This window comes from Phymastichus coffea, unplaced genomic scaffold (genome assembly GCF_024137745.1).
Source record: "Phymastichus coffea isolate CEN01 unplaced genomic scaffold, Cenicafe_Pcof_1.1 PCOF00169, whole genome shotgun sequence".
Lineage (NCBI taxonomy): Eukaryota > Metazoa > Arthropoda > Insecta > Hymenoptera > Eulophidae > Phymastichus > Phymastichus coffea.
In genome coordinates, this window is record NW_026706980.1 from 314,663 (window position 1) to 326,991 (window position 12,329).

A 12,329-nucleotide genomic window follows, 5' to 3' on the forward strand; every position below is an offset into this window, starting at 1 on the left:
GGCGGGTGCGCGGGGCGGCGATTGCGCGGAGCGGAGTGGCGCTGGGGCGCAGTCGCGCTGACCCGCGGCCGTGGATCGCGCTGGCGAGTGCGCAACGGCGCCAGCCCGCTGGCAGTCCAGCCAGTGTCGCCAGCAGCGCGCCAACCGCCGCGACCTTGGCTCCCGCTGCGCTCGCAAGCTCCTCCCGTGCTCAACAGCAGCAGCAGCAGCGAGTCGTCGGCAAGCAGGCAGGCGCGGCGTCGCGCGAGCATCCGGCTGGGCCGCGAGCGATGCGCGCTCGCGCGCCCGAGGTTGGACAGCGGCAGCGGCAGCGGCAGGCCGAGGCTCGGCGAGCGGCGGCGGGCAGCCCAGGCCTTGACCCGGAAACTGCGCAGCTGGCGCGCCGCGGCTCGTCATGGTAACGGCCATGAGCGGTGACAAGTCGAGTAGCAGCAGCAGCAGCAGCGGCGACGGCGGTGGCGGGGGCGGCCAGCAGCAGGCTAGCGGCAGGCGGCCCAGCGGCGGCGACGGGCTCAAGGGCCTGCTGCCGCCCTCGTTGGCCTTCACGGCTCAGGCGCACCCGGCCACCCTCACCGCGCCCGTCGCCCAGGACTCGCCCAACTATCTCACCTATAAGAAGATGGAGGCCATCGTCGAGCGCATGATGCACGACGAGACGGGGGTGCCCGTCAAGACGGTCAAGAGCTTCATGAGCAAGATCCCCTGCATCTTCACCGGCAGCGACCTCGTCGCCTGGATGGTCAAGAACATGGACGTCGACGACCAAGGTAAGCCAGGCGTCGCGCGCGGCGGGTGGGCCCGGACCAGCTGACCTTGGCCCGATGATTCGCAGAAGCGCTGCACGTGGCCCACCTGATGGCGGCCCACGGCTACTTCTTTCCCATCGACGACCACAACCTGACGGTGAGGAACGACAACACCTTCTACCGCTTCCAGACGCCCTACTTCTGGCTGTCCAACTGCTGGGAGCCGGAGAACACAGACTACGGTAGGCGCGAGCTCGGCGCCCCCGACCGCCACTAACGAGCGCTTCCAACGGTTCGCAGCGGTCTACCTGTGCAAGCGCACCATGCAGCACAAGGCCCGCCTGGAGCTGGCCGACTACGAGGCCGACTACCTGGCCCGCCTGCAGAAGCTCTTCTCGCGCAAGTGGGAGTTCATCTTCATGCAGGCCGAGGCGCAGAACAAGGCGGACAAGAAGCGCGACAAGCTGGAGCGCAAGGTCCTCGACAGCCAGGAGCGCGCCTTCTGGGACGTGCACCGGCCGATGCCCGGCTGCGTCAACAGCACCGAGCTCGACATCAAGAAGGTCTGCCGCAAGCAGCAGGCCCGGCCGAGCGCCGAGGCCACCACAGCCGCCGCCGTCGCCGCCGCCACCATGCCCTGCAGGCACTCGGCCTTCGCCGCCACCCAGCCGTCGCAGTATCGGCGCAGCATCCACTGCCAGCGCGAGCCCGCCGAGCTCCGGAGCGAGATCGCGCTGCTCCGGCAGCGCCTCGACCGACGCATCACCAAGCTGTCCAAGGTCGCCGAGGCGTAAGTCAGCTCCCCACCCTCGGCCGAGCCCGCCCTAAGAAGCCTCGCCGCCCGCAGGCTCATCGGCTACTTCGAGCAGTACGCCGAGTACGACCCCTTCTTCACGCTGCCCGAATACCCCAACCCCTGGGTGTCCGACAGCATCGAGATGTGGGAGCAGGACAAGCTGCCGAAGGAGGTCTCCGCCAGGCGCGTCAAACGCTGGGCCTTCAGCCTGCAGGAGCTGCTCCAGGACCCCGTCGGCAGGGAGCAGTTCATCCGCTTCCTCGACAAGGAATTCAGCGGCGAGAATCTCAAGTCCGTGCGCCCTCGGCTCGCTCGCCCCCGACAGCTCGCCGCTGTTCTCATCTTGCCCTTCTTGCCCAGGTTCTGGGAGTCGGTCCGCGACCTCAAAACCGTGCCCCGCAAACACGTGGCCCAGATGGTCACCGACATTTGGAACGAGTACCTTGGGCCCGACGCCAGCTGCCCGATAAACGTCGACTCGCGCTCCTTCGAGGCTACCAAGAAGAACATCGAGAATCCCGATCAATGGTCCTACGACATCGCGGCGGTATGACTTCGTCGCTCCTGCCCGTCCGAGCGTTCTATCTGCGTTTCATTGTTTCTCTTCCGACTTTCAGGCGCATGTCTACCACCTGATGAAAAGCGACTCGTACTCTCGTTACCTGCGATCCGACATGTACAAAGACTTTCTCAACGTCTCCAAGAAAAAGGTGAGTGTCTCGTTGCCTTGACGGTGTGTAGAGGCTGAGCCGTTGCAATCGACAAATATACATTTAACATTGATCACGCTATTTTTAGACATCCGTTAAAGGGATCCGATCGATCGTCTCGTTCACCGCACGCAAAGACACGCAAGTTGTCTAATTGACAAAACAAACGCACGCCAATTCATCTGTCAAATGAGAACAATATACGCGTTTCCTGCCACGGAACGAGCAGCTGTAAACTTTTGTTTCTTCTGTCATCCATCTACCCACTCTTTCTCCGGTCTATCAGCGCACTACCCCTGCACTCGCGCCCACTGGAATTTCTTATGAACTGCCAAACACTACAAGCGCAATGTCGTTTACAAAAACAAACACAGTTGATATTACGTATACTTGATTAAAAAGCATATTCAACGTCAATTTTTTCCGGTCGAGTTTGCCCACAAGAGGCACAAACATGACACAAATATATATTTTTTGTCTTGCATGTGTATAATAAGATTAAGTGAACAGAAAAAATAAAAGAGTAAAATACGAACATTAGGTAAACGATTATGTCTAAGCTATATGATGTACAATAGCAAAAATAAATCCTTATTTTTGTTAAACTCTTTTTCCAAGGAATTGATGCATTTAAATAAGACGAGCAGGCTCGCTATCAAAACAAAGCACAATACGATGTTCTAACTAGTTGTACTTCTTACTCTGTAATTCAATCATCTTTAACAATTTAAAAACTAATGATAACTAGAAAAGAAAGTATTTGTATAGATATTTATTCGAGTTGGGATTCTATCATTCATGTATTAATAGTATTACTTTACAACCTTATGTTGAATCTCGTTAAGTTTATAAGGTGTATTTTATGGAAAAAAGGATATAATAAAAATCTACTTATTTTTTCATTATGTTGTTCAATCTTTGCTTTTCCTACTACCTTTGTATTTATTGAGAGCTGTTTGACAATGCAACTTGCGCTTTCTCTTGTATTATTTGCTCTGCACGATAAACCTTCCAACACACAAAGTAGTCTCTTGTCAGCCTGAAGAGTGTATTGTAATTTGTTACTACCAAAAGACTCATGGACAATATCTTGTACCACTCTGTTGTTCGAAACAGTATTATAAGCTGACTGAGAACAAGCCCAAAAACCAAGGCAAGTAACGAAGACTGTAGAACAATGGGGTTCCCAAATAATATCTTGAAATACATAAAAAATGAATATAAAGCATGTCTCAACATCTAAAATAAATATTTAATATTTTGGAAATCCTCTCACATAAAATCTGTAGTGACTTGAATTTCCTGGTTCAGCCGTTGTACACAGGCCCTCTGAACGATAAACTTTATTATTGTATCTTACTACCGATCCATGAGACCATAAAACAGCATCATTCCAGGGTTGCGCACTCAAGTGGGCATATTTGTTATCAACCTTTGTCCACTTACCTAGATGAAGTGCACTTCGGTGCAAAACATCACAATACCTACATTTTTTAGAAATATTTATGTAAAAATCATAATCTTCTACATTTGTACGTACACTTAAAAGTATAATCTTCACCTGACTGGAAATGTTTGGGTGAAATGAGTACCCACACTGCCAAGCCAAATCATAAGAATGTGCTGTACAATCCAGGTAAGATCAAAATGTAATTGTTGAGGAACAAATATCACAGGTGCAACACCACACAGGTAAGCATTTCCAGAAGAAGTAAATAGAGCCCTCTTCAATCTATGATTAAAATCTGATTTTAAACTTGCCACTTCTGCCCTAATTGCTGCAGCATTCAATGAACAGTTGTGAAGTGGTTTGTCTGAAATTTTATTTTAAATAAATATTGTATCATGTGTTATTGTAAATAATATTCAACTTTTATAATCATACCTAATATAAATTTAGTTTTCCTGTCTTCTTTGATGTACAATGGAGCAGTGGATGTGTCAAAAAAAGGTCCTATATGAACTCCAAACATTAAAAAATAGACAGATATGCTAATAACAGAATAGACATTAAGCTAGTTGAATAAAGATGTACAATTCTGAATAAAATTGAAATACTTACGGGTAGCAAAGGTAAAAAACTTTGATAGAATTATGTCTCTCACTCATGTGGTACAGACACCAAACAAGAATAAATATAATAATAATTAAAAGAAATATCCTCGTTACTCTTTGAGCAATTGGCGCTAGCCGAGGTGATGCAATAATCTCCAAATATTTACACAACAGTGCATAAAAAAATTGCCTGGACGCCATAGTTATAATAAATATTATAAGAAATGGATCTATCAAATAAGAGTTCTGAAAAAATAAAAGAATATAAATTTTTTAAGCTGTGTGGTTTTGTATGGAGGTGAACAAAAGAAGATATTGCTTACCATACTGTAATCATTGTATGACTGTGGCAACCACCAGACAGTCCTGTACAAATTGAGAAATTGTAACGAAGAAGCAACAAGACATGTGCAAAGGGAAAGAACTTCAAAGTGGAGCTGTCCATCGGTCGGAATAGTTGGTATAGGGACATGCTTTGGTGCTGGTGTGCGCCCATACGACAATGAATCTCCAAGATTCTTTTTCTCATCGATACTGCTGTATTGAGAAGCTGGACATGAGTTTGCTGTAGATACTGCATTATTAGCATTGCTTACTGGCAACCGCGTATTCGTCACATTACGTCCTCCAGTCCATCGACGTCCACCAGCCATCGCCGTTATTTATTTTCATTTCATTTCCTTCGAGTCAATATTGTTTTACAATCAATATAATATACCACAGCAGAATGTTTATTCGAATTTTCATAGCTTACAGTATTGATATGAAATATGGCAATACTGTTTTTTCATCAATTTACTGATTGTAGGATGCAACTTTTGCCATAACTGAACACGAAATCGCTTCAATTATTGCTATCCTTACTGTTTGAACAACGATGCAATTGCAGTAACTTTTTAGATTATTGGCTTTTTTTCTTCAAAAGTAAACAAACTCTTCTAACCTATTTGGTTGTTTTCCTTTTTGCCCTTTTTATTGCTTTACTTACGTTTTACTCTACTAGATGGCGGCGGATCTCTGTTCGAGCGCCGATAAACCAAAACGCATGCGTAAATTAGAAATTGAAAAGATCATCAGAAATGAAAATAATTTGTAGAATCTTGAATTGATATATCGATAGGCAGTTGATAGACGATCGCACAGTCGTGTGAATCATTTGTGATGCGAAGCATTTGTGTTATTTTGGAGAGGACACGAGTCCGTAAGATATTTTCATATCTATTCGATATGATTTGTCGTAATTATTCTTTATGCGCGTTGATTTCTTTGGGTTTTTGTCAAGCAAGTTTCTTTGGAATGTGAAATTAACGCGGTGCCAAGCAATTGTGCAATTGATTATGCCTTGACGGACAAAATCGTAAGCGCACGAAGGCGGATTCGACCAAGGTGTTTTCTCTGTAAACTCGCGGCCTAAGAGATATAATGATTGCTTGTTGATCCGCTTAATAGTAGCAGTGTGCTTTCTATGAAAGTTAGATTTACGGAGCCGAGAGAAACAGAATAGAATTCACTCGAGAAACCTAAAACGATGTATTATAGTCCCACTGACTAGACGGCTACTATTTTTGCTATGGCTTTACCAACAGTTTTGTATCGTGCGTTATTTGAACACGAGAGCAAATTGATACGCGAGACTCGAAAGCGATGCGCGCATCAAATGGTCTAGGCGCTACCGGGGGGTGTGTGTGTGTGTATGGCGGGGCGGGGCGGGGGGTTCTCTGTAGCCGATTGAGGTTTAGTCACTCACCAAATAAAGTTCTTTTTAGGTACATATTTAGACGCTCTGATCACGAATTTGAAAGGTGACACGCTTGAAGATGCCTCCGGACAGAGTTACAAATTGCTGTGGTGTTTACAGGTCTGTTGTCCTTTAGATTCGCGCCCGTCTCACGGCGCGTCATACGCAGATAAGATATCAAGGTCCGGTGACTGAAAAACATAGCTGTTCTTACGTAATTTGACCCGCCGTGACTCCTATTCATCCAAATGATTATTCACCTTCCGCGCTTGGAAAAAAAGTTGTTACTTGTTTCGATTTTACGCAGAAATTTCTGTGGTGAAAAATCACGCTGATATTGCTATTGGAAAAGCCAAACCGTAAAATGCGTCGTGCGTGGAATTGGGTTAAACAACAGTAACGCACAAGTATCGACGAAATAGACCTTTATTAGAAAAAAAGAAGAAGAAGAAGAAGAAGGTAGTCATGTTTGAGTCGGCATATCGCGAGTCGGATCGTGTGTGTAGTGACGACCGTGAGACAGGCATTCGAACGCAATTAGATAATCCGAGCAACGCGGACGCGCGTAGCTACAGTTGTCGCGAGCGTATTTACATGATATATCGTGGCGTAATTATATTTACACAATTGTGCGTTAGCGGGTCTAAAATTAGCTGGAACATATGTACAAGAAGCGACACGAGGGCGAGCCGGATCAGGCGGGACTGGCGGGCTGGCGGCGCTTGAGCCTGCGGATGAGCGGCAGCATGGACCAGAGGCAAGTGCCGGCCACGGAGACGAGGCCGAGGGCCGTGAAGATGGCCTGGTAGGAGCCGAGGCGCTCGTAGGCGAGGTTGCAGAGCGGCGGCCCGGCCAGCTGGCAGACGCCGTTGACGAACAGGGAGATGCCGTAGGAGGCGGTGAGGCGCTCGGGGCCGAGCATGTCGGCGAGCACGACGGCCGTGGTGCCGATGTACAGGCCCGAGGCGAGGCCGAAGAGGGCGCACAGGGCGGCCAGCTGGGCGTAGCCGACGGCCGCCACGGGCAGCAGGCTGAGCGCTAGGCCGCTCAGGCCGAGGCCCGCCACGAAGTAATAGTGCTTGGGCATGAAGTTCATGTCGGAGAGGGCGGCGCCGCCGCAGCGCCCGACGAGGTCGAGCAGCGAGACCACCGAGAGCAGCAGCGCCGACGAGTCCACCGAGTGGCCCCGCGACAGCGCGTACGCCGGCAGCAGGATCATGAAGTTGGTGTTGGTGATGGACGAGGCGGCGTTCGACACGAGGATCACCAGGTAGAGCGGGTCCCTGAGGATGGACAGCTGGCCCAGGCAGTCGACCACCGGCTCGGCGCCCTCGACTCGCTCGTCGTCGGCGCGCTCCTCGCTGGCCGCTTCGGGGGCGGCGGGCGCGGCGGGCGCCTCCTTGCCGCCGGCCGCCGCTGCCGCCGCCGCCGCCGCCGCGTCCTCCAGCGCCGACTGCTACAAACCGAGACGGGCGCACGTCAGCGCGGCGCATCGCAGCAGGAGGAGGCCACTCACGTGTTGCTTGCTGGCGAGTCGGCGCGACAGGCTGATCCTGGAGCCGCGGCGCGGGTCCAGCGTGACGCAGCCCACCATCGAGACGATGCTGCTGCGGTGCGAGGCTAGATAGGAGGCCGGCGCCGGCGGCTGGGCCTCCACCGCCGACTCCTTGTCGACGCCGGCCGGCTGCCGGCTGCGCCGCTTGTCCGGCTCGTCGTCCGCCACGAGCCGCATGTGGCGCTCCACCGGGTGGTAAAGCAGCGCCACCGCCACGGTGTTGAGCAGGACGCCGCCCATGATCAGCACCGCCGTCCTGCAAGCGCGCCGCGTGCGTGAACGCTTGGATCGGCGCCCCGGCCGGCGCGCCTTACCTGTAGCCGAACTGCTGGATCATCCACTGGAGCAGGGGCGGCAATATGACCGAACCGATGCAGCTTCCGGAGATGGTGATGCCGGTGGCGAGGCCGCGCAGCCGGTCGAAGTACTCGCTGACGATGTAGATGGTCACGGGGAAGCAGAGTCCGGCGCCGATTCCGAACATGATCCCGTAGCTGCGCACAGCACAAGCCAAACGCGGTTCGTCTTAATTTGCCCGATGCCCGCGGAAGTACGTGGCGGCGCGCCGCCTCTTACGCAATATTCGCTTATAAGCAGTCACCTGAAGTACAGATAGGTCACCGAGTTGGCCAAGTAGCTGAGCATCAAGCCGCTCGAGGCGAACAGGCCGCCGACCAGCGACACGCTCCTGTACGAGTACTTGGTCGACAGCACGCTCGAGAGAGGCCCTGCGAGCGACGGCAGAAAGCGGAGCGACGGTTAACGGAGAGCGAAAGCGAGAGAGAGAGAGAGAGAGAGCGAGTCGTACCGAGAGAGCTGTAGAGGAAGTAGCAGAGAGCGGGAATCCAGGCCGCCTGCGTGGGTGACGCCTCGAACACCCTCACGAACTCGACGAACAGCACGCCGAAGGACTTGGCGGTGCCGGGGATGAGCACGTTGACGACGAGGGCGGCGGCCAGGACCACCCATCCCCATCCGCCGTCCGGCGCGGCCAGCCTCATGCGCTTGTCGAGGCCGAGGGCGGTCATCTCGCTGCTCCTCTCCGTCGACAGCTTCGACAGCCAGAAAGCTCGCGCCGAGTCGTGTCGCGCCGGAGGCGCGTGCCGCGGAAAAGTTCCTCGACCGAACCGTACGCGCCTCTTATACTCGCGCCTCGTCGGAAAGGACGCGCGGGTCTTATCAGTACGCTGACACCAGATTGATCAAACAGAACAGAAGCACGCTTCTGTGCTCCTCTCTCTCTCTCTCTCTCTCTCTCTCTCTCTCTCTCTCGCTTCCAGTTTTTGCTCTTTTGTGCACTGTCGAGACGCTTTGTCCTCATCCCGTGGCTGACGGCGCGCAATCAATTAAGTCATAAGTAATTCACGCTCCGCCGCTCGCTCCTCCCCCGCGTACTGGATGTCGAAATCGAGCGGCGGAATGTCGCCGATTGCGCCTTGGTCTAGCGCGCGCGCGCGACGACAAACACTCGCGAAGCGACCGAGCTAGTAGAACAAATCGCGTACGATCTGACGCGCGTACGCGAGACACGTGTTGGCCGCTGCCACCGCCACGGCGTGCTCGCGTGGCCTCTCGACAGAGCAAGAAAAGAAAAGAAGGAAACAACAGAGAGAGAGAGAGAGAGAGAGAGAGAGAGAGAGAGAGAGAGAGAGAGAGGAAGCAAAACAGGTAACGAGAGAAAAAGAGAGAAATCGCGATGAGCCCGCGGTGCAAAGAAACAAGGATCACGAGTCTCGAGGCGGCAAGCAGCGAAACTTTTCCGCGCTTGCGACATCCGACGACGACGCGCGACACCGGCGCGGCTCTCGCCGCGCGCGCCGTTATCGCCGCGCCGCGAAATTTTCGTCGCCGCGTGCGGGGTGTGGCGAGGGGCGACGGGCGGGTGGCGGTGGCGGGGCAACGGATCGCGCTGCGGCGAGGTTGCGGCGCGACGACGGGTCGGATCAGCGATGCCAGCCGCGCGCTGACTGCGGCCGGACCGCTCGTCGCCGCGGGAAAGAGCAACGTGAAAAAGCTTGCGGCTCGGCCGTGCGCTCCGTTTGACCGCGCCGCCGAGAGAGCGCCGCGACAGATCGCAAACGGGCGATAAGCGGCGAGAAGAGCGCGGACGTCGCGACTCGTCGGCTAATTAGCTAGGGCGGCATGGTTGAGCGTCCGGCACTACGTTGCTCGGACGACCGCATCAAGCGTAGTCGATCGTAACAAGCCCGCGCGCTCCGCGCTGCCCGATTTCACGCCCAATTAAGCCCGCCTAATCTGCTGCGCAATAAGAGGCGCATTAATTAACAGTCGGCACGCTCGCGCGGGTTTTTTTCCATCCGCGTCGCCCGCAACCGAGCCGCGTCGGCCAACGCGACCGCCGGCCGCTCGTCGGGCTCGCGCGCCGTCGATCGCTGCATTCCGCGAGCGCGCTCCGCGTAATTGTTTGCTCCGGCGAAACGCTCGCTCGCGCGTACGCATCGGGCCCGATCGCGCCGTGGAATCGAAAGAAGGCGGAACAGCCTCGCAAGAGCTCTCCCGTATTTCGTAACGCTCGCGCGCCGGCGCTCCGGCGAGAGCGTCGGCTCGTTATCTTTCCACTCTCTCGCGGCTCCGCGAACGACCTCCGTACTCGCGGAGCCACGCGCCGCGGCTCGGGCTTTAAACCAAGCGGCGCGTGATGCCATTTTTCACGAGGCCCGCTGCGTCCACGGCCACGGCCGTCGAGTAAGAAGACGCCGCGGATGCCGGGATTAAAAGCACGCCGATCATCGTCCTTGTAGGCTTGGCCGTCCACTCTCGGAAATAGACAGAGAGAGCCTGACCGATCGTTTGGTTGTAAGCTTTCATTCGTCAACGGTCAAAGTAATAAGGATGTGTACGCACACATATATATCATAATCGCACGAAGATCGAACAAGTTTGCTACAACTAACTTTGATATAAAGCTGTTTGCAAGTTGTCGGGTAAGAAGATGAGTCAGTTGTCCAACACTGGCAGTTCGGTCGAGGACCAATCGAAAAATGTTCTCGGCCACGAAAATGAAATTTGGTAGGTCCATAGAGTAGCCGGAAAGAAAACAGACGAGATAAACTCTCATCCCAGTAATTTCTAGCCATCCCGAAAGTGGTTGTGTCTCAAGGTCTACTCGTAGCGTCCTCGAGCCCCCCCCCCTGCCCCTCGGGCGCACCGGCCCTCTCGGAGCCGAACGACGGGAGACAAAAATTAGCGGGCGGCGGGGAGTTCGAGTGGCGAGTTCTCGCAACCCGAGAAGATCCAGATCCAGCGAGTGGAAAGGCCAAGCTCCGTCTGCTCGTCCCCGTGCCGGCGAATGTGGGCCAGCCGTGTACGCGTAGTAAAGAACCGCGCTGGGTACGCGTGCTCGCGCCACCTCGCAATTTCGTACATTATCGGCGCTGCGAGATAGCTCCCGCGCGAATCAGAGCGTGCGGCCAGCCCAAACGCTTCTCGAAAGGGGAGACAGGCTCATCCCTTCCCACCTAGGCAAACACCTAGGCCAAACACACGCAGAGGGAGAGAGCGGAGTGGCGCCTCTGCGATCGAGGGAGACGAGGGCGACGACGGCGAGGCGTGCGAGGAGGAGGAGGCGAGGGGCAGGGCCGGGGGGTGCGAGAGGCGGCCAGCATTAGGGACTATTATTCTCCCCCTTCCGTGGGTTTTTTGTGCGGGCGCGCGCCGACGTGCCACTTGACACAGCGGCCGTGGCGGCGGCGGCGGCGGCGGCGGCGAGCGCGCAGCCGAGCAGGTCTTCGGCGGCCCTCGCGCCGAGTGCGTGACGCGCGCACGCGGCCGATCGATAGCGCGCCGCGCCGCGCGAAACCCGAGAGCCCCATCGCCGTCATAAATCTGGGCGCAGCGACTCGACACGCCGCACGGCGCTGAACACCAGGTAGGCCAAGCGCGGCTCGCGGCCCTCGGCCCGGCCGCTCCTCGGCGAGGGTCCGCGCGCCGCGCTACTTGTTGATCGCGACGCGGCGGGGCCGATCGATCGCCGCGGCGGCGGCGCGCGTGCGGGCCAATCAAGGCGACGGCAATCCAAGACGACGGCCGGTAAGCCGGCACTGACTGGAAATTCGAAATCGCGCGCGCGGCCCTCGTTCATCGCCGTCCGCCTCGGGGGAGCGCGCGCCGTGCGATAAATAAGGCAAGCCGAGAGCCCCGGCGGATCAGCTAGTCGCGACGCCCGAGCCGATCATTAGAGGCCGGGATATCGTTTGCATCGAGGGCGCGATCGCCGCGCGGCGTCCCCGGGGTGGCGCCGTCCTCCAAATTAACGACTCCCGCAAGGAAAACAAGTGGTCGTTCCGGCCGCGGCCGAAACTGCCGCGTCGCGTGCAGCCGCCGCCGGCCGCGCCAGTTTACTTAGCTGCGCGCGAGCCAGCCGTGCTCTCGATTTTCCCGACTTATTTCAGGATATTTGTCTAGTGACGACTCGGCCGCCGAAATAGCCGGCTAATCCAGCCTCGGCGGAGTCGCGCGCGCCGGTTCATCGATCCTCCGCCTCCTCCTCCACCTCCTCCTCCTCCGCGAGCCAGCTCCGCTCCGAATAAAAGCCCCGCCGCGCGCGCTTCTCCTTTTTCCATCCTCGGCGAAACAATAAGGAGCGCGCGCCGCGGATATCATACATATTCCGAGCCTCGCCTCGCTACCTGACCAACATTCGCGATCAACCGGCAATAATACGGAGCAGAGCCGCGCTCGAGCGCGTTAGCCAATCCAGATTTGCATT

At 55.2% G+C, this 12,329-nt stretch overlaps 3 protein-coding genes across 4 annotated transcripts; 1 reads left to right on the forward strand and 2 right to left on the reverse strand.

Annotated features, from left to right (window-relative positions):
* The first annotated feature begins 1 nt into the window (after position 1).
* Positions 2-3,113, forward strand: LOC131673123 (regulator of G-protein signaling 7). Its single transcript, XM_058950854.1, has 7 exons — positions 2-767; positions 833-988; positions 1,047-1,536; positions 1,594-1,833; positions 1,903-2,089; positions 2,160-2,252; positions 2,341-3,113. Exons 1-7 carry the CDS (start codon positions 395-397, stop codon positions 2,404-2,406), a joined length of 1,605 nt encoding a protein of 534 aa, XP_058806837.1. The 5' UTR covers positions 2-394; the 3' UTR covers positions 2,407-3,113.
* Positions 3,114-3,185: 72 nt separating this feature from the next.
* LOC131673124 (transmembrane protein 39A) lies at positions 3,186-5,451 on the reverse strand. 2 transcript variants are annotated; one of them, XM_058950856.1, is made up of 7 exons: positions 5,062-5,451; positions 4,631-4,987; positions 4,315-4,553; positions 4,138-4,244; positions 3,814-4,066; positions 3,529-3,736; positions 3,186-3,449 (listed from the first exon to the last, which is right to left on the reverse strand). In XM_058950856.1, exons 2-7 carry the CDS (start codon positions 4,958-4,960, stop codon positions 3,195-3,197), a joined length of 1,392 nt encoding a protein of 463 aa, XP_058806839.1. In that variant the 5' UTR covers positions 4,961-4,987; positions 5,062-5,451; the 3' UTR covers positions 3,186-3,194. The 2 variants fall into 2 exon arrangements, with proteins under 2 accessions (XP_058806839.1, XP_058806840.1); XM_058950857.1 differs by having other exon boundaries at positions 4,631-5,451.
* Positions 5,452-6,437: 986 nt separating this feature from the next.
* Positions 6,438-8,788, reverse strand: LOC131673108 (monocarboxylate transporter 3-like). Its single transcript, XM_058950825.1, has 5 exons — positions 8,409-8,788; positions 8,202-8,328; positions 7,915-8,094; positions 7,562-7,856; positions 6,438-7,501 (listed from the first exon to the last, which is right to left on the reverse strand). The coding sequence occupies exons 1-5, from the start codon at positions 8,626-8,628 to the stop codon at positions 6,740-6,742; spliced, it is 1,584 nt and encodes a 527-aa protein (XP_058806808.1). The 5' UTR covers positions 8,629-8,788; the 3' UTR covers positions 6,438-6,739.
* Positions 8,789-12,329: the final 3,541 nt, after the last annotated feature.